The sequence below is a fragment of the Malaclemys terrapin genome, chromosome 2 (genome assembly GCF_027887155.1).
Source record: "Malaclemys terrapin pileata isolate rMalTer1 chromosome 2, rMalTer1.hap1, whole genome shotgun sequence".
Classification (NCBI taxonomy): Eukaryota; Metazoa; Chordata; order Testudines; family Emydidae; genus Malaclemys; species Malaclemys terrapin.
Window position 1 is genome coordinate 250,132,861 of NC_071506.1, and position 21,828 is coordinate 250,154,688.

General features: G+C 44.4%; 1 protein-coding gene across 1 annotated transcript; it reads left to right on the top strand.

The window, feature by feature from the left end:
* The first annotated feature begins 10,465 nt into the window (after nt 1-10,465).
* On the top strand, nt 10,466-21,495 carry LOC128831336 (SRRM2 protein homolog rsr-2-like). Its single transcript, XM_054017648.1, has 3 exons — nt 10,466-10,882; nt 12,029-12,383; nt 21,480-21,495. Exons 1-3 carry the CDS (start codon nt 10,495-10,497, stop codon nt 21,493-21,495), a joined length of 759 nt encoding a protein of 252 aa, XP_053873623.1. The 5' UTR covers nt 10,466-10,494.
* The last annotated feature ends 333 nt before the right edge of the window (nt 21,496-21,828 follow it).

Here is a 21,828-nt window from a genome sequence, read left to right on the forward strand (position 1 = left end):
TAGCTTCCGTGATGAACAAGGAACTGTCTCAAAATGACATGGCTTACTGGTGGTAAATGGCAGACACCAACAAACCCTCATCAAGGACAAACAAGGCCACCTACTAACAGAAAAAGAATAAAAAATGCTCTGGACAGAGCATTTCAAAGAATTGCTGAACAGGAAGCTACGGGAAGAAGAAGCAAACATCCAGGAGGCAGAAGAAGATCTTGATATCAACACAGACACCCCAACTAAGGAAGAGATCATCAAAGCCATCAAATCCTTAAAAAATGTGAAAGCTCCTGGCAAGGATAACTTGAATGCAGAATTGTTCAAGGTAAATCCTGAGCTAGCAACATCTATCCTGGCCCCTCTTTTTACATCAGTCTGGGAAAGGGGAAAGTGCCAGATGAGTGGACCAGTAGGGCTATAGTGAAGATACCAAAGAAAGGAACTCTCTGCAATTGTAATAACTGGTGTAATATCACACTTTTAGCTGGGCCAAGCAAAGTATTTTGTAAGATCGTAGTCCAGTGTATATCAAAGGCAGTTGATAGCGTTCTCAGAAAAGAGCAAGCTGGTTTTCAGAAAGGGTGGGGATGCACAGACCAGATCTTCACTCTACGAAACGTAATAGAACAATGCTTAGAATGGCAATGGCAACTCTACATATACTGAGAAGGCTTTTTATAGCATTCACAGGACCAACCTATGGCGCATTCTGTGGGCATATGGAATTACTCTCTGTATAATCAACATCATCAAAAACTTCTATTTCAACTTTACATGCAGTGTTGATCACAGTAAGCTCAGTTTTGAAGTAAAAAACAGGAGTACGTCAGGGGTGACTCATGTCTGCAATCCTCTTCAGCATTGCCATCAACTGGGTAATGCAGCATACAACAGAAGACATGCCAAGAGGCATTAAATGGACACCCTTCTCATCCCTTGAAGACCTGGACTTCGCAGATGGTCTCGCACTCCTATCACATACCCAACACCATATACAAGAAAAAACAACTGGACTCAACATATTCAGCCAGCAAATTGGACTGAAAATCAACTGCAATAAGACAGGTACATGACCTTTAATATTGCCTCACGATCACCAGTACAGATAGAGGATTATGCTTTCACCAGTGTAGAAATATTCACATACTTTGGCAGCACCATCAGCCAGGACAGTGGAACAAGCCAGGAACAAAATCAATAAAACCAGGAACACCTTCAGGAGCTTAAATACAGTCTAGAAATCAAAATACAACACCAAAACCAAACTCAAGATTTATCAGAGCTTTCAGCATTACTTTATAGTACAGAATGCTGGGGAATGAGAAAGTCTGACATGTCCAAACTGTCTTCATTCCATATAACCTGCCTCAGAAAAATTCTCCGTATCTTTTGGCCCAGAACGATCTCAAAACAAGATCTATTGAGACAGTGCAGCCAAAAGGATATGAGCACCATCATTGCCAGGAGGCGTTGGAGATGGATTGGCCACGTGCTTTGGTTGGAAACTGATTCCATCACCAGAGTAGCAATAAGATGGACACCTGAAGGCAAGCAAAAACGAGGCCACCCAAAAACAACATGGCAAAGAGCTGTGGAAGCCGAGCTGAAAAACCTGGGGCACAGCCGGGGAAACCATTGAAAACCATTGAAAAGCTTGTCAGAAACAGACAGGAGCTTTGTCACTGCCCTAAATGCCAGAGCCATAATGGGAATATGATGATGAATTATATTTTTACACTTGACTTGCCAGAGTTTATGCTCCATCCTATTTTCCTCAATAGGATTTAACTTCCACATTTTAAAGGATGCCTTTTTGCCTCTCTCTTCTTCTTTTACTTTGTTGTTTAGCCATGGTGGCACTTTTTTGGTTCTCTTACTATGTTTTTCAATGTGGGGTATACATTTAAATTGAGCCTCTATTATGGTGTTTTTTAAAAGTTTCCATGAATCTTGCAGGGATCTCCCTTTTGGCACTTTACCTTTTAATTTCTGTTTAATTAACTGCCTCATTTTTGTGTAGTTCCCCTTTCTGAAAATAAATGCTACTGTTGTAGGCTGCTGTGGTGTTCCTCCTCCCCCTCCCCCTCCTGGGGATGTTAAATTGTATTATGTTATGGTCCCTATTACCAAGCAGTTCAGCTATATTCACCTCTTGGACCAGATCATGTGCTCCACTTTGGACTAAATCAAGAATTGTCTCTCCTCTTGTGGGTTCCAGGACTAGCTGCTCCAAGAAGCAGTCATTTAAGGTGTCAAGAACCTTTATCTCTGCATCCTATCCTGAGGTGATATATACCTAGTCAATATGAGGATAGTTGAAACCACCCATTATTGAGTTTTTTATTTTTATAAATTCTCTAATCTCCCTGAGCATTTCAAACTCATTATCACTATCCTGACCAGGTGATCGATAGTATATCCCTACTGCTATATTTTTATTATTCAAGCATGGAATTACAGTCCATAGAGAGTCTATGGTACAGTTTGGTTCATTTAAGAATTTTACTTCATTTGATTCTATGCTTTTTTCACATATAGAGCCACTCCCCCACTATTCTGTCCTGATATATTTTGTACCCTGATATTACTGTGTCCCACTGATTATCCTCATTCCACCAAGTTTCTGTGATGCCTATTATATCAATATCCTCATTTAATACAAAGCACTCAAGTTCACCCATATTATTTAGACTTCTAGCATTTGTATATATGCACTTTAATAAATTGTCACTTTTTAGTTGTCTGCCATTATTTGGTGTAGTTGAATGGGACTTTCATTTGACTGTTTCTGATCAGATTCTATCTTCTCCTTCTTTGTAGGATATAGAGAATCTCCATTAATAGATCCTCCCCTAAGGGATTTCTCTGTCCGAACCACTTGCTCCTCCACACTTGACGGCTTTCCCCCAGTCTTTAGTTTAAAAACTGCTCTACGACCTTTATTTTAAGTGCCAGCAATCCAGTTCCCTTTTGGTTTAGATGGAGTCTATCCTTCCTCTATATGCTCCCCCTTTCCTAAAAGGTTCCCCAGTTCCTAATAAATCTAAATCCCTCCTCCCTACACCATCATTTCATCCACACTTTGAGATGCTGCATTTCTGCCTAACTTTTTATTTTTAACTGACCCTGTGCATGGAACTGGAAGCATTTCAGTGAATGCTACCATGGAGGTCCTGGACTACAATCTCTTATCTAACAGCCTAAATTTGGCCTCCAGGACCTATCCTTACTTAGGTCATTGGTACCTACATGTACCACAACCTCCTCAGCACTACATATAAGTCTGTCTAGATGTCTCAAGAGATCTGCAACTTTCACACCTGGCAGGCAAGTCACCATGCAGTTCTGCTGGTCATCACAAACCCAGCTATCTATATTTCTAATGATCAAATCCCTCATTACAATTAGCTGTATCATATTATGTTAGTCCCAATGTTTTAGCCCAACAACTGGTTCTGCATATGGATCTGTAGATGGGTACTGAGAGACTAAACCCTGACAAAGCTTGACAGTATTGGTGGCGGAAGTTTGTTGGGAATCTCTCCCCACACTATCTTTCTAATTGTCTGCAGCTCTGGAGGCCAGACTTATGCTACAAAGCGCACTACCATAACTAGGTGGCAGTGCTCTAGCAGCTACGTAGCTTGTTTTTAGTTAAATATATATTAATGCTCTTCAGCTGTTGCGGGCCCAATCCTGTGGTATGTAACCAAGTTATGGTTCTACAACCTCATAAACTGAACAAACATTTTTATTTTCTGGATTTTCCATCCAAAAAAGTGTCACTGGAAAGTTTTTGACCAACTTCAGTTATAAGTAAGTTTCTCTCTTTCTCCCTTCACAGTCAGAATTAAGAAGCTCTGATGGTAGTTTTTAGGAAGGAAGGGAGGAGAGATGGATAAAAGGGAATAAGGATTAGGGGACAGAAAAATACATATATATAAAAATTCTCTTGCTATAGAACGGTCGCAGGGTAGTTACACCCCATCACGGGGTGCTGTATCATGTGTGGGCAAAAGAAAGGGAAGAGGCTGTACCACAGCGAGTTAGGTCCTATGCTGATGACCCTTACTATAAAACGTGGTAGTATGGCCTAGTGGCCAGAGTCAAAGTCGCCCTTCCACACAGGGCAGTGTGACCTAATGGTCAGAGTCAGTAAAGCAGCCCTTACAGTCAGGGCAGTGTGGCCTAATGGCCAAAGTCAATAAAATCACACCCCTCTATGGGATTGCATGGTCTATTGGCCGGTTAGGGAAGTGGGGCACCACTCTAGGGAGTGTGATGCCTAGGGTAGGGAGACTTGGGCCCTCCCTGCTCCTCTGAGCCCCAGTCCAGGGCCCTGGGAGTGGCAGGATTACTCACCACTGAGTCAGCGGGGATCCTCCCGAAATATGCAGACTGGTTCCCCTGTTCACCCACTTGGGCAAAGTCTAAGTCCCCAGGACTGCTTCCTACTCTGTCTTTGCTGGCAGGGATCCACAGTTTCTCCGAGTCTCTGGGGTCCTCAAGCAGTGTAGCTCCTGATGGTGCTGCCTCCTCTCTGGGTTTGTCAGTCTTCCTAGAATCCATCTGGAGCTCTGTGTGCCTTGGCTCTGGGCAGGGTCAGCGCCAGGCATCAGCCGCCCAAGCACGTGCTTGGGGCAGCACCTTATAAAGGGCGGCCAATGTTAGGGTGGTGGGGGGCGCTTGCGGTGTTTTTGTTTTTGTTCGTGGGGCGGTGCTCAAGGGTTTTTTTTTTTTGTTTCGGTGGCACGGCGCTGGGGGGTGGGGGGTGTTATGGCGGGGCGGTGCTCTTCTTTTTTGCCTGGGGCAGCAAAAAAGTTAGAGCCGGCCCTGGAGAGAGGTAAATTGTGGTGTCCCCCAAGGATCTGTACTGGGATCAGTGCTCTTCACACATTCATAAATGATCTGGAAAAAGGAGTAAACAGTGATCTGGCAAAATTTGCAGATTATACAAAATTACTCAAAATAGCTAAGTCCAAAGGAGACTGCGAAGAATTACAAACGGATCTCACAAAACTGGGTGATTGGACAACAAAATAGCAGATGAAATTCAATGTTGATGAATGCAAAGTAATGCAAATTAGAAAATATCTCAACTATACATACAAAATGATGGGTTCTAAATTAGCTGTTACCACTTAAGAAAGAGATCTTGGAATCATTGTGAATAGTTGTCTGAAAACATCTGCTCAATGTGCAGCAGCAGCCAAGAAAGCTAACAAAATGTTAGAAACCACTAGGAAAGGGATAGATAATGAGACAGAAAATATCATCATGCCACTATATAAATCCATGGTATGGTCATGGAAAATGGGAGCGGAGGGGAAGATTTGATAGAGGTCTACAAAATCAAGAATGGTGTGGAGAAAGTGAATGTGGAAGTGTTATGTACTCCTTCACGTAACACAAGAACCAGGAGTTACCCAATGAAATTAGTAGGCTGCAGGTTTAAAACAAACAAAAGGAAGTGCTTCTTCACACAATCCACAGTCAACCTTTGGAACTTGTTGCCAGGTGATGTTGTGAAGGCCAAAAGTGTAACTGGGTTCAAATGGCTATGATTGGTCTGACCCTCTGGTCGTTCTTATGTTCTAAAACCTGTGTCTGACAGAGGCTGGGAAACCAGACTGGTAAATCACTCCAACTTCCCTTTTCTGTACACTGCCTGTGAAACTCTTGTACTGGCCACTGTTGGAGACAGGATACTGGGCTACATGCACACTTGGTCTAACCTGTATAGCAGTTCTTACCAGGGGCGGCTCTAGGCACCAGCAAAGCAAGCATGTGCTTGGGGCAGCCCATTTGCAGGGGCGGCAGGGAGCCAGCATGGGAGCTGAGAACCAACAGGGGGCCCTGGGAGCTGTAGTTTTTTGGTTAGCTCCCTGCCTATAGAGCCAGCCCTGGAGCAGGGAAAGAACTACATTTCCCAGCATTCCCTTGGCCACTACCAACAGGAAAGAGGGGAGGGAGTGAGGAAGCTGAGACCTCATGCTGCAGCCTGCTGTGAATGGAGAGCTGCACTGTGAAGGTAGGGATACCATATTTTAACATCCAAAAAATACGACACTCCACAGGGAGGGAGGGTAGCCCCACCCTGCCCCCATCCACTCCCTCCGACTGCCCCCCACAGAAACCCCAACCCATCCAACCCCCGTGCTCCCTGTCCCCTGATCACCCGCTCCCGGGACCCCTGTCCCAACTGCTCCCCAGGACCCCACCCCCTAAGCCCCACTGGTCCTTGTCCCCAACTGCCCCCTCCTGAGACCCCCCCAACTTCCCCCCTAGGACTCCACCCCCTACCTGTCCCTTGAGAAACCCCTGGGACTCCCATGCCAATCCAACTGCTGCCTGTCCCCCGACTGCCCCCCCAATCCCTGACCCATCTAACCCCCCCTTCTCCCTGCCCCTGACTGCCCCCTCAAACCTCCACCCCATCCAATGCCCCCTGCTCCCTGTCCCTTGACTGCCCCCCCCCAGAACCCCCTACCCCTTCTCCAACCCCACAGCCCCCTTACCGTACCACTCAGACCAGCATGTCTGGCTTTGCGCAGTGCCAGACACGCTGCTGCATACATGCTGCCGTGCCCCCCTGTGGAGCCACAGCGCCCCCCCCTCACTCCCAGCACCTGCCTTCCAGATTTGAACACCTCAAAATTCAGGAGTGCTCAAGCTCAGTTTGGGCAGCTGTTACTTCATTTCTCCCAAATCAAATATACTGATCCACTGTAACTTACTGTAGAAAAAGTAGGATAAAATTGAGCAAGAAATGCTTCCCAGTGGTTATTAGGACTGGAATTGCTATTTTTAACAGCCATTGCCTTTTGGTTGGTTGTTTGTTTAAAAAGAAGACAGTGATATTACATTGGCAAATTCCCCATAGAAAGAAAGAGTGGAACAAAAGAATAATAAAGGCACCTCAACTTTTCCTCATTTATGTAGGACAGTCTTATAATAGCACTTCTTTGGATGTATAGCGAAGAAGTGAGGTTTTTACTCTCGAAAGCTTATGCCCAAATAAATCTGTTAGTCTTTAAGGTGCCACCAGACTCCTTGCTGTTTTTGTAGATACAGACTAACACGGCTACCCCCTGATACTAGTCTTATAATACGCATCAAGATATCCTCCAATCACACAAGCTGAAAATTGTTCCACTTTACTGCAGTTCTGTAACCATGGGGGAACCAGTCCTGTCTGTGTTCTGTGCACATCTAAAATTCCTGCTGAATGACCTGCCCTGGGAGCGAGTTACCAGTGACCCAGGGCTGCGGCGGAAGGAGGGTGCAGGTGCAGGGGGAGAGCCCAGAGCTGGGGCGGCAGGAGGTGTGTGAGGGGGCAATGGTGGGATGGTAGGGGGTAGCCCAGAGCTGGGGTGGCAGGGTGTGTGTGGGGGGGGCAATGGTGGGATGGTAGGGGGTAGCCCAGAGCTGGGGTGGCAGGGTGTGTGTGGGGGGGGAGAGCCCAGGGATGGGGCGGCAGGGGGGTGCGGGTGGGGTGAGAGCCCAGGGCTGGGGCAGCAGGGGGGTGTGGTGAGGAGCCCATGGCTAGGACGGGGGGCAGCCAAAATTTTTTTTGCTTGGGGTGGCAAAAAACCTAGAGCCGGCCCTGGCTCTGGGGTCGGGCCCTGTAGCAGCTCCCTGGAAAGAGCCAGAAGTCTGTATCCTCTCCCTTCAGCAGTCTGCCCAGACTGAACTGGGCTGCTTCCTTTTATATCTTGCCTCTATGCTGAGCATGTCAAGCAGAGACAAAGGGTAGTGGCTTCCTCAGCCTGCAATGCACAGTTAACCCTTGTGGGACCAGGGCAGGGCAGGTACACCCTGTCACAAGTACTAACATTTTATGACCTAATGAGGAGTTTAAGTATGTAAAGTCACCAACAAAGCTCTCAGAGAAGCTGATAGCAGGAGAATGAGAAGATCCACTTTGGACAAGCCTAAACATGCATGTACACTTAAGAATCAATATTAGCTACTTAATACCAATCCAAAAGATTTTCCATAGCTTCACCTCAATTAATAATCCTTCCAACATAGCCCTTGTAAAAGGAACCTAAGCTAGAAATTCAGTGGAATGATGTTAGGAGGACAGGATGTTATTAAAAATAAATAATTATTAATTCTTCCTTATTCATACCAAGTTGTGTCTTCTGTAGGGAATATAAATATGAAGTGACTTGTTCTTTTTGAGTGGATTGCTAGTGAACAGGAAATGCAAGTTAACTGTTATTGATAAATTGGATATAAATTGGAGGTCCACATATAGCCAGAGGGCAGAATAGGAACATAGGAACAGAATCAGCATTCTAGGCTAAAATATATTAGTAAGAGGATGCTGCTAGCTATGGATAAAAGGACAACAGTCATGTTACTCAGACTCAGTCAGTTGATCTATTTAGCTGCTTTGCCATCATCTTCAGAAATGGTAGTTAATCCAGATTCCTGCCTAATGATGTAGTCAGTTCATAGTGATGGAACTCAATCTATAAAAAAAAAATTGAAGTTTTCTTTTTTAAAATGAGCTCCATGGTCAAACACAGAAAGGGTAGTGCTGCAATCAAATTAGATGAATGGCTTTACTGTTTAGAACATCAACAAGTGATGTGGCCAGTCAAGAGCAGATACAATATGCTTACTCCTCAGACTACATGGAAGTGCTCACAGAAGTGAAGATAACATGCTCTAATGTTCTAAAGAGAACATACTATACTAAAGAAATTCTGCCTCACTACCAAATATAACCTTAGGCCTCAGAGAAAGCTATGCTTCCAACCATCTTAGCAAGAGTTTGGAATTGTAGTCATTCACAAAAAGAAATTATGGACAAAAAAGGGTGAATAAAATTGCACCTATTATAAAGAAGCAGGAGGTCATTTGTATATCTAAATCAAGGCGATTTAGTGAAAGGAGGAAAAAATTGGTGTAAAAAAGCAGCCTTGGAAAAATAGGAGACAACCTGCCTTAACAGACCAGTCAGATACTGGAAGTAAAATGAGCAGTAGTCAGATGGAGCCTCAGGGGATCCAAAACAGTCTCATTAACAGACAAATCATTCCATAGATATATATGTTTATTGCATTTTAATGTAGTATAATGAGAATCACAGTAATGACTATATGTCAAGATAGACAAAAATACTGTTGCTGTCTCTTTCCAGGACCAAACACTGCGGAGAATGAGAGATACTGCCTTGACAATAAGAAGAGATGTCATTTCATCAGGGTGAAATTCACCCTAGTGCACAGGGGTGCTGGAACAATTTTTATGCTGGGAGTGCTGAGCGCCATTGAACTAAACTGTAAACCCTGTATATGATGGAAATCACTTCAAGCCAGGGGGTGTGGCAGCACCCCCAGCACTTCTAGTCCCAGTATCTATGCTAGTGACAGAACCCACAAAGAGAGCTGTAGGGACAGATGCTGCAACTGGAGCAAGACACACATTAAGTTTAAGTCTAATTTTCACAGACTATTACATGCATGTATATCTTGGTGTGAACCAGGGGTGAGCTCTTTATGAACCCCGTACTACTTATATTAACATTTATTTCTTATATAGAACTTTACATTTCCAAAGCACCATACAAAAGATAAAGCCTCACAACACCTTTGTGAGGTAGGTATATAAATACTATTCCCAAATTTTACAGATAACAAGACAGAGACACAAGAGTGTTAGGGCCTAAGATTTCAGTTTTGGGTTCCTTTATTTCTGAATTCCCAAATTAGAGCCTGTTATCCTACAGGTGTTGATTACTTGCAATTTCTGTTGAGTAATGGGTATGAAGCAGCTCTGAAAATCAGATTCCAAAATGGCCAATCAAAAATGTAAGCACCCAAAATTAGCTTACATTCTTGAAAACTTAGGCCTATATGACTTGCCAATAGCCAGGGTTCAGATGAGTATCAGCCAGAATTAGTGTTGCCAACTTTTGCAATTTTATCACAAGTGTTGCAATATTGGATAGTTTTCTTAGGCCTGGTCTACACTACGACTTTAATTCGGATTTATCAGCTTTAATTCGAATTAACCCTGTAACCGTCCACACAACGACGCCATTTAATTCGATGTAAAGGGCCCTTTAAATCGATTTCTGTACTCCACCCCAACGAGCGGAGTAGCGCCAAAATCGATTTTAGCAATTCGAATTAGGGTTAGTGTGGCCGCAATTCGATGGTATTGGCCTCCGGGAGCTATCCCACAGTGCATCATTGTGACCGCTCTGGACAGCAATCCGAACTCGGATGCACTGGCCAGGTAGACAGGAAAAGCCCCGCGAACATTTGAACTTCATTTCCTGTTTGCCCAGCGTGGAGAGCACAGGTGACCACAGATACCTCATCAGCACAGGTAACCATGCAGGCTGATAATCGAAAAAGAGCACCAGCATGGACCGTGAGGGAGGTACTGGATCTGATCGCTGTATGGGGAGAGGATTCAGTGCTTGCAGAACTTCGTTCTAAAAGACGAAATGCAAAAACTTTTGAAAAAATTTCCAAGGGCATGATGGAGAGAGGCCACGATAGGGACTCTGAGCAGTGCCGCGTGAAGGTCAAGGAGCTCAGACAAGCCTATCAAAAAACAAAGGAGGCAAACGGTCGCTCCGGGTCAGAGCCGCGGACATGCCGCTACTACGCCGAGCTGCATGCAATTCTAGGGGGGGCTGCCACCACTACCCCACCTTTGTTCGTGGATTCTGGGTCGGGGATAGTCTCGACGCCTGAGGATTCTGCCGATGGGGTAGAGGAGGAGGAGGAGGATGAGCTTGCAGAGAGCACACAGCACTCCATTCTCCCCAACAGCCAGGATCTTTTTATCACCCTGACTGAAGTACCCTCCCAAGCCTCCCAAGCCAGTACCCAAGACTCTGACCCCATGGAAGGGACCTCAGGTGAGTTTACCTTTTAAAATATAAAACTTGTTTTAAAAGCAAACGGTTTTTAATGATTACTTTGCCTGACTTTGCATTCGCGGTCAGTTCAGCTACTGGAAAAGTCTGTAGCTACTGGAAAAGTCTGTTAACGTGTATGGGGATGGAGCGGAAATCCTCCAGGGACATCTCCATGAAGCTCTCCTGGAGGTACTCCGAAAGCCTTGCCAGAAGGTTTCTGGGCAGTGCATCCTTATTCCCTCCTCCATGGTAGGACACTTGACCACGCCATGCTTGCAGCAAGTAATCTGGTATCATTGCCTGACAAAGCCTGGCAGCGTATGGTCCCGGTGTTTGCTGGCATTCAAGCAACATCCGTTCTTTATCTTGTTGTGTAATCCTCAGGAGAGTGATATCACTCCTGGTAACCTGGTTGAAATACGGGAACTTAATTAAGGGGACAGAGGTGGCCGTTCCTACTGGGCTGTTTGCCTGTGGCGGAAAATAAATCCTTCCCTGCAGTTAGCCAAGCGCAGATGGGAAATTGGCCCTGAGTTTTTCGCGTTTGGCTAGCAGGGATCTTCCCTGTTACCAGCCACGCGGTGGGGGGAGGGTACCGTGATCATCCCAGAGAATTCATGGCGAGGGGGGGGGGGTCGGCGGCGGGGGGGGGTAGTTTGGTGCCTGCAGGGATCTTCCCTGATACCAGCCACGCGGTGGGGGGAGGGGTACCGTGATCATCCCAGAGAATTCATGGCGGGGGGGGGGGGGTTAGTTTGTTTTCTGGTGCTGCTGAATGTTAACAGAAAAACCGCAGCACTCTACTTGCCTGAAGGGGCCCAGACAAGCCCCACCACACTGCCCCCCACCCCAACTGGCTGAGATTGGCCAGGCTTCTGCAGCACTCTACAAGCTATGCTTGGTATGTGGGAAAGCACGGCGCAGAAGCTTACCATGGCCGCATGCAAGCCAAATTCTGTTGCCCAGACCTGTGATCTCTAGCAGCAAAGCCACAGGCACTCAGCATTAAGAGGCAAAATGCGACCTTGCACAGAAATCACATGTGCTATGTAATGTGAACAGTGTTGGTCACCGTGAAAGAGTATAAGCATTGTTCTGCAAAATGTAGCTTTTAAAACAATTCTCTCTTTTTTCCCCTCCCTACAGCAGCTGCAAATTCCTCAAGCCTCCCTCCTCCATCCCGAAGGTTATCACAGATAAGGCGTCGTAAGAAGAAGACGCAGGAGGACATGTTTTCTGAAATTATGCAATCCAGCAGGAGTGACAGAGCTCATCTGAATGAGTGGAAGGAAACAGTTTCAAAGTATAGGAAAGAAGTCAGTGAACGTGAGGAGAGGAGGGACCAACGTGAGGAGAGGAGGGACCAACGTGAGGAGAGGAGAGACGATCGAGATGAGAGATGGCGGCAGGAAGACCAGAGGATGAAGGATGCAACGCTGGGGCTGCTCCGGCGTCTGGTGGAGGTTCAGGAACGGCTGCTGGAAAACAGACTACTGCTTCAGCCCCTGTTCCACCCTCCCCCCTCCCCATGTTCCGTATCCTCCTCACCCAGACGTGTAAGAACGCGGGGGGGAGGCTCCGTACACCTTCCCATTCCACCCCAGTAGACAGCCCAAGCAAAAGGCTGTCATTTTTTTAACCTTTTCTTTGTGGCTTTTTCCTTCCCAGCAATCTTCCTCCCAAATACCACCCGGGTTCCCTCCCTCTTTTTCTAATCTATTAATAAAGAATAAATGATTTTTAAATGATAGTGACTTTATTTGGTTTGAAAGAAAGATGGGGGAAGGGGCAGGGTGGGTTCCTTACAGAAAATCAGTCAGTAAAGGGGGAGGGTTTTCATGAAGGAGAAACAAACAGATATTTCACACGGTAGCCTGGCCAGCCATGAAACTGGTTTTCAAAGCTTCTCTGATGCACAGCGCTTCATGGTGTGATCTTCTAATCGCCCTGGTGTCTGGCTGCGCGTAATCAGCAGCCAGGCGATTTGCCTCAGCCTCCCACCCCGCCATAAAGGTCTCCCCCTTACTTTCACAGAGATTGTGGAGCACACAGCAAGCAGAAATAACAATGGGGAGATTTCTTTGGCTGAGGTCAGAGCGAGTCAATAATGAACGCCAGCGACCTTTTAAACGGCCAAATGCACATTCTACCACCATTCTGCACTTGCTTAGCCTGTAGTTAAACAGCTCCTGACTCCTGTCCAGGCTGCCTGTGTATGGCTTCATAAGCCATGGCATTAAGGGGTAGGCTGGGTCCCCAAGAATAACTATGGGCATTTCAACATCCCCAACGGTTATTTTCTGGTCCGGAAAGTAAGTCCGTTGCTGCAGCCCTTTAAACAGAGTAGTGTTCCTGAAGACGCGAGCGTCATGAACCCTTCCCGCCCAGCCCGCGTTGATGTTGGTGAAACGTCCCTTGTGATCCACAAGTGCTTGCAGCACCATTGAAAAGTACCCCTTGCGGTTTATGTACTCGGTGGCTTGGTGCTCCGGTGCCAAGATAGGGATATGGGTTCCATCTATTGCCCCACCACAGTTAGGGAATCCCATTGCAGCAAAACCATCCACTATAGCCTGCACATTTCCCAGAGTCACTAACTTTCGTAGCAGCACCTGAGTGATTGCTTTGGCTACTTGCATCACAGCAGCCCCCACAGTAGATTTGCCCACTCCAAATTGATTCCCGACTGACCGGTAGCTGTCTGGCGTTGCAAGCTTCCACAGGGCTATCGCCACGCGCTTCTCAACTGTGAGGGCTACTCTCATCTTGGTATTCTGGCGTTTCAGGGCAGGAGACAGCAAGTCACAAAGTTCCATGAAAGTGCCCTTACGCATGCGAAAGTTCCGCAGCCACTGGGAATCGTCCCAGACCTGCAACACTATGCGGTCCCACCAGTCTGTGCTTGTTTCCCTTGCCCAGAATCGGCGTTCCATGGATAGAATCTGCCCCATTAACAACATGATCTCCAAAGCACCGGGGCCTGTGGTTTCACTGAATTCTGTGTCCGTGTCCGTGTCCATGTCCTCATCATGCTTGTCGCTGCGCTGCCGCCGCCGCTGCCTCCTCGCCTCGTTTTTCTGGTCCTGGCTGAGCATAAACTCCACGAGAACGCGCGAGGTGTTTGCAATATTCATGAGTGCTGTCTTGACCTCAGCGGGCTCCATGCTTGCCGTGGTATGGAGTCTGCAGTGTTCACCCACCCAGGAAAAAAGGCGCGAAAATGGTTGTCTGCCGTCCGTTGCTTTCATACAGGGAGGGAGGGAGGGAGGAAGTGAGGCTGTACCCAGAACCACCTGCGACGATGTTTTTTGTCCCATCAGGCACTGGGATCTTAACCCACAATCCCAATGGGCGCGGGAGACTGCGGGAACTATGGGATAGCTATGGAATTGCTACCCACAGTGCAACGGTGCAGAAATCGACGCTAGCCCCGGTACTTGGACGCACACCACCGAATTACTGTGCTAGTGTGGCCGCACTCATTTCGACTTTATACAACCTGTTTCTCAAATCCAAATTATCTAAATTCGGATTAATCCCGTAGTGTAGACATACCCTTAAAGTCCAAGCTCCACGTTTAAAGGAATTGTGAGAATCTCAGTTTTCATTAAAAAAGGTTCTAGACCTCATAGTTGCAGAGGAAATCCTGAAAATGTGAGTTGGGTATACCCCTGAGGCTCAGAAAAGACAATGAAAAGGAAAAGAATCCAAAATCCATGTTTTGTTTGTTTGTTTTTAAATTTCATGATTTTAAGCCAATGCAATGATTTGGAGGAGGGGAACGGACTCAGAATTTTTCAGTGCTTGGGGTTGGCAATACTAGAATTAGGACTTGGAAATCCTGGCATACTGTCCAGTGCTTAGTCTACTAGACAATGCTACCTCCTAGTCAAGGTTTTAAAATTGTCTTCCTTGTATTTCTGAATGTTTCTTTTGCATTGGGAAATAACAGGAGAATCTTCCAGTGGCTAATTCCCACATATGTTAACCAAATTGCTTTGAACAGAGTGAAAAAATATCTTCACATTTCCGTAGTAGTGCTATGGTGCTAGTTGTTTAATTAAAAATTCTATTAGTTTTTTCCAATCAGTGCAATTATAGATAATTCTTAGTCATTTTTTTCCAAAATAAAGAGAGAGAGGCCCCAAAGCTGTTGAAAAGCCAAATAAATGAAGAAATGCAGTTACCATAGGAAGCATAGAGATGTAGGATTGGAAGAGACCTTGATAGGTCATCTAGGCCCATCCCCTTCACTCAGGCAGGATATTATCTACCTGAGAAGTGTTTGTCAAACCTGTTCTTAAAAACTTCCAGTGACATTTCCAGATCCGCCCTAGGTAATTTGTCCATTGCTTCACTACCCTTACAGTTAGGAAGTTTTTCCTAATATCTAACCTAAATCTCCCTTGCTGAAATTTAAGCCCATTACTTCTTGTCCTGTCTTTAGTGGTTAAGGAGAACAATTTATCACCCTCCTCTTTATAACAACCTTTTACATACTTGAAGACTTTTATCATGTTCTCCCTCAGTCTTCTCTTCTCCAGACTAAACAAACCCAATTTTTTCAATTTTTCAATCTAAATCATGTTTTCTAGATTTTTAGTTATTTTTGTTGCTCTTCTCTGGACTTTCTCCAATTTGTCAACATCTTTCTGGAATTGTGGTGCCCAGAACTGGACACAATACTTCACCTGAGGCCTTATTAGTGCTGAGCAGAGAGGAAGAAGTACTTCTCATGTCTTGCTTAAAACACTCTTGCTAATACATCCCAGAATGATGTTCCTTTTTTTGCAACAGCATTACATTGTCGAATCATATTTAGTTTGCAATGCACTTTAACCCCCAGACCCTTTTCTGCAATACTCCTTCCTAGACTGTCATTTCCCATTTTGTATTTTTGCAATTGATTATTCCTTCCTGTGTCGGGGTGCGACTCACCACTGTGGCGTCTCCTGCTGACTGTCTTGGGAATTAGCTCAGCGCCCTCTTCTGGTGGTGTCTCGCCCACCGTCACCTCTGCTCCTAGACTCATGTCACCCCCCAGGACCATGGTGTCTTCTTCTGGCTGTGTCACACTCGGTTCTCCCCCATTCCGGGGGAATTGCAGTCAACTGTCCAGCCACTTCCTTAAATGGCAGCCACAGCCAATTGTCTGCCTCCCATTTCTATCTCACCCTCAGTGCAAATGTATATATCTTTGCTATACAAGGCAACACCTCCTCCCTTTTTTCCTTGCCTGTCCTTCCTGAGCAAGCTATACCCTTCTATACCAATATTCCAGTCATGTGAATTAGCCCACCAAGTTTCGGTGATGCCAATTATGTCATAATTGTAATTATTCACTAGTATTTCTAGTTCTTCCTGTTTATTCCCCATGCTTCTATTAGTATACAGATATCTAAGATGTTCATTAGATTCCCTTCTGTATTCCCTCTTGTCTCTGCTTTGTCCCTGCTGTGATTGCCTATGTTCCACCAGTTTCTGACCCTTCACCCAGGTCTCCATATTTTGGACTGACCTGTGGACTTTTGTCTCCTACCCCAGTTGAACCTAGTATAAAGCCTACATCACTAGGTTAGCCAGTCTGTATCCAGAGATATTCTTCCCTTCATTGATATATGAATCCCATCTCTGCTGAGCAGTCTTTCTTGGGACAGCGTCCTATGGTTGAGGGAGCCAAAACCCTCCAGCAACACCATCCACACAGCCAAGCAATCACCACCTGGATGTTTCTGTCTTTGCCGGGACCCCTACCCTTGATGGAATGGATCAATATGATAGCTGTAAATTCAGACACATTTTTTAAAAAGGTTTAGCTACCTAGGTGACAGAGGTAAATAAGACAAAGGGCCTAATCATTTTCCCATGATCTCTGTGCTAATCATCACTTACCAACAAGGAGGCGGGGGGAAGTCACCTCTGTAGCAGCAGCATCCCTGCTCTCAGGCCTGCAGAGTATGCATAGATGATAAATGGAGTGGAAGAAGAAAGGCTGGGCAAGATCAGGGGACTTACATCTTCCCTGTGACACTGAGGTAAAATTGCTAAAAAGAAAACACAGCCGCTGTTTATAATAATTTAGAGGAACCCACTCCACCTGGGGAAACTAACTTCAACACATTAAGATGTACCTCTGAGTGCTGCTGGCTGAGGAAATCCCTGGAACTACAGTGCCAGTGGAATTAGATGCTGAGAAGGAGAGCAGCTGGGAGCCAAGAGCCAGTGCACAGATGGTCCTAAGGCTCCCTCTCACCCCCACACAGATCTCAGGGGATCTCTTGGATTTGAGGGCCAATCTTGCTGCTTCTTCTATGGGAGAAGTGAGAAGTAAGGATACTCTCTCTTTCTCTCTCTCTCTCACACACACACACACAAACTGGAAGTGTACAATGAGAATATCACAGAGTTCTACTCTCTTTAGGCTCCAGCACCCTCTGATGAGCACTTTAATGAAAGAAATTATTGGGCCCATAACTAGGGCTAATTTGTATACTCTATCTGAATGCAGTTCTCTCTCATGAGGTTTTATGAACCTTTTAAAGGGAACACATGATTGCCTTTTCCATTTAGTTTAAATGACTAATCATTTTCTAATGCAGTTGTATTTAGAGATAATGCATTTTTACAGCTGGACTATAACTTTTTTTGCCTGCAAAATATTTTGTATTGTGGTATAAAGTCTGTGATTGAATGTAATATTCATGAAAGTGAAGCATTGACTTAAGTGAGATATATTGAATGCAGGGGTTGTGCAAGCTTCCCTGCATAGCTGCGACGACTGAGTACTGTAACAAACACAGTTGTTTCACTGCAATCTCATCCTCCCCTGTTCCTCCCTGTATGGTTGTTTCATCATATGCTGAGATTCTATGTACAGTGCCTGGCACAGTAGGGCCCTGCTCCTTAACTGGGTCCTCTATGTGCTACTACAGTAATAATAAATAGCAATAGCTCTGTCAATATCTACTTAATCTTGACATGCTATTTTTATTTATTTTTGCCTTAGGTAGCACCTGTTAATGTCTATGAACTATGCCATAATTATTAAAAACCATACAGAGCTCAAAACTCAAGAGCAGCCCTGTCCGTCATAAAATCTCCGTTGCAAGCTAAATAAATTTAATCAATCAGATATAAAAAGAGTAGAAATAAAATCAGAATAGTATTTAGCCAAAAATTCAACTGAGCAAAAATGAATTATTCTAGACTGAGCCTAGATCCTTCATAATGCTGGATCGTGTGGTGATTTTCTAAACATAATGTATATCTGTAGACATAACAAGTAGAGATTACTGTTAGCCCACTAAACATTTTCACTTCTGATCTTGGGAAGCATCACAACTAGCAGCTTAATTTTGGTCTAAAAAAAGGAATGGTTAATAGTTTATCACTTAAGTACAATTTTCTAATATGTTAAAATATTTTTAAAGTGTGCAGTTTTAGTTTTTTTGCACTGCCAGTTTCAGTAAATTGTCTTAAACTGTATCTTAGAGAAGAAAATTGCTCAGTGAAGCTTTGAGAGTGTTACAATTATTTTATGCTGGGAAGCTCATTATTAATTTCTCCTTTGACCATTGAACCACGTGTAAGAAACAGTACTCTCATAAAAGGTTCTTAAAGTTAAACAATAGCCAGTTAGCACTCTAGCACAGGATCTGGCAACATATTGTGTGGAAAATCCAGCTCTGGGACCTCGCCTAGACTTCAAGCTCTTTTTGTTGGAAGCAGGGAGGGCCATTGTGACACGAACTTTTAAAGTCCTAAATTCAACCAAATTTAAAAAAAATTCTAACGATAAAAACTCCAACAGTTTTTACAGTAGAACCCCTATTTCATACTAAGACAGGAAAACCCACCACAACAAATATTTTTTGAAATGTATAGAGTATACAAATACTGAAATTAAGAAAACACCGTGACTATTGCATCAAACAAGAATAAAATAGAACCTCCCAAATCAGTGCCTACATACTACCATGACTAACATTTTGTAAGAGACTGTTCCAAAATCCATTAAAGTCAATGAAAAAGACTCCTACTGACTTCAGTGGGCATCGGATCAGGCCCTAAATATATTAGACCACATCAAATAATCTGAACTAATAAAGAGGGCCCCAATGTGAAGTGGTGAGATTTGTGGACTTTGTGGACCCTACCTGTGATTGGTAGGGTCACCAGCACCATTTGCAAACTCTTAGTGTCCTAGCCTTGTTTCAGGGCATTAATCAATCAGTGCCTAGAAGGTAGCATATATACTTTTACAATTTTAGAGCAGTTTTGCAGTTTAGCAAGGTTCTCCTGCATTGTTTACAAATGAAATTTTGTGCATCTACAAAAAAGAAAAAGTAAAGCTAATCAGGGGCGGCGAGTTATATGGGCCTGTGATGCCCGTGCTCCAGCAATATTCAGGGCACGAGGGCATGGCTCCACCAATGTTCGGGGCTGGGTTCCTCCCCTGGCCCCGCCTGCCACCCCACGCACCTCCCCCGGAGCATCCCCCAGCCCTGCCTGCTGCCCTCGCGTGCCTACCTTGGAACGTCCCTGCCTGCGCCCTGGGCAGCGGGCGGCTGCCCTGCCGCTCCGCACAGTGCTTCCTTACCGGCCACTGCCGGCTACAAAAGGGAGCAGCACCGGTGGCAGGCTGAGGTGGTGGCTGTGCCACTGCCTGCAGCAGGAGGATGTGCACATGTGATGGCAGCCCACCCCCACCCCCACCACAGGGGAGGTGAGGGGGCTTCCTGGACCTGAGAAGGGCCCTAGGATCATGTGCAGTGATAGTGGCGCGGGATGAGTGTGCTGCCAGGAGGGAGGGGGGAGAGAGGGAAGCCCCTCCCCTCCTCCGGAGCAGCCAGCCTGCACCCCAAACTCCTCAACCCTGGCCCCACCCCACAGCCCGCACCCCCAGCCAGAGCCCTCATCCCCCCCCACACACCCCACATTGTGCAATATAGGGAAACTGTTAAACGCTTACTGTTTTCAGTCCATTTTTACATTATTTTTTAAAATATATATCAGCTTACAAGGTGGGGGGGGAGACGGGACTTGGACCTGTTCTGGGCACCACCAAAAATTATTTTAAAATTGCCGCCCCTGAAACTAATTGTAAACAAAAATGAAACAACCTAGTCTGTGTTCATTGTTCAAGCTGAGTAAAATGTAAAAAGTAAACAAATAATAATAAAAAGCAAAGTATATTTTTAAGTTGTTTAAATTCTAATAATCTCATGTTATTAGTAACACGGGTAAAGGACTGTTGTCATTTTTAAGAGACATTATTAGTTTATGCAACAATGTCCTTTTAAAGATTCTTTTGTGCCATATATTGGTGTGATCTGTTTCTTCCTGTTCTTTAGTCTGAACAAAATTATTTTCAGCTGGGCCACCTATATAGTCTCCTGATCATCTTTCCTGTTCAATCCATCAGACAGCACGCAACACATTTGGCTCACTAAAGTTTGCCTATTAGAAGTCCACTATTTTGCATTGCTTCTTATGCTTCAATATTTCTGAAAATTTTTGTTTTTATTCAGTAAGGGATCACAAACCTACTTTTGGAAGCAAAGATAAATTAGAATCCAACAGTAATCATAATGACAAGAAAGCAATGCAGCAGGAAAACTATCCTCAAAGTTTTGCTTTCATCGGACCTGGTCAGACAAGTTTCTTTTTTTATAATTTCTTCTCCTAATCCTTTAATGACATAGGGAAAGATCTTCTGGGCCCCAGAAGGAGAGAACATATAGTTAGAAAATAGTATAAGAAAAAAAATCTTTTACATCTATTACACATGAATGACAGCCATAAAATTACCACTAATAAGGAGGAATCAAAAAAACCCAACCTTCAAACTGTCAAGCTTTCAACCTTATACCACAGTATATCCAAATACAACATAGTCTAGTAATTAAATCTAATAACTGTCATCTGAAAGGGCTCTTTATGTCATTTTAGCATGCCCATCAGCTAATCAGCCAAACCTTTCCAAATGCAAGACAGGACCTTGCCAAACCACCTCAGATACAAGACAAGAGGTTTCAACAATTGGCTACATGGAGCATGACATTTATTTTAACTACTATATTCTTAGACAAAAATAAGAACTTATTTTCCCATATCATACTTATAGTAAGTTCATTTATGAACATTCAAAATTACTTATAAGGAAAATATACATCACCATTACTTCTATCATTAAGATATGTTCCAGCAGAAGATTCCAAGTGAAATATTAATAAAAGTCTCAGTTACAATTTAGTGGTATTCAGCAGAGTCTGAGTCATCACAACTACAGTAAATTAAAAAAAAAGGAAAAATCTTAGCTGAAATATCCTGTGGTTGCTTTGGCTATACAAGGTTAGCCTCTTCTGACAGTGGTGACAATGTAAATATGTCTTCCATTGCTGTCTGCAACTAACCCAGTACAATGGAACATATTCCCAGCCCAAGTTCTAGAATCTCACTATCTTTTTCTTTATTTTAACAGCCTGAATTCTAAAAGGAAATACTAGCTGAAATGTGAATAGACTATTTCATTCCTTATTCTCAATTAAAAACAATTTAACAGATTTTCAACTTTTCTTCCCCTTTCTTTTCTTAGCTGGTGGTCTCACTGAATCAAATATTGATTAATAGAAAGCATTCTAAAGATACAATAGTCAAGTACAAAAGAACAACAGGAACAGTAGATATATTTTGGATTTCAAATCATAGAAATGTAGGGCTGGAAGGGACCTTGAGAAGTCATCATGTCCAGCCTCCTGTGCTGAGGCAGGACCAAGTAAATCTAGACCATCACTGACAGATGTTTGTCTAACTTGTTCTTAAAAACCTCCAATGATATCACAGTCTCCCTTAGCAGCTTAACTACTCTTATAGTTAGAAAGTTTTTCTTAATATCTAACTAAACCTCCCTTGCTGCAGATTAAGCCCGACTTCTTGTCCTTCCT

Excerpts from the sequence above, each read along its gene's own strand:
- LOC128831336 (XM_054017648.1), top strand. The coding sequence starts at position 10,495 with ATGATGGAGAGAGGCCACGATAGGGACTCTGAGCAGTGCCGCGTGAAG. Across the intron at positions 10,883-12,028 it reads CCCCATGGAAGGGACCTCAG|CAGCTGCAAATTCCTCAAGC; the intron begins GTGAGTTTACCT and ends CCCTCCCTACAG.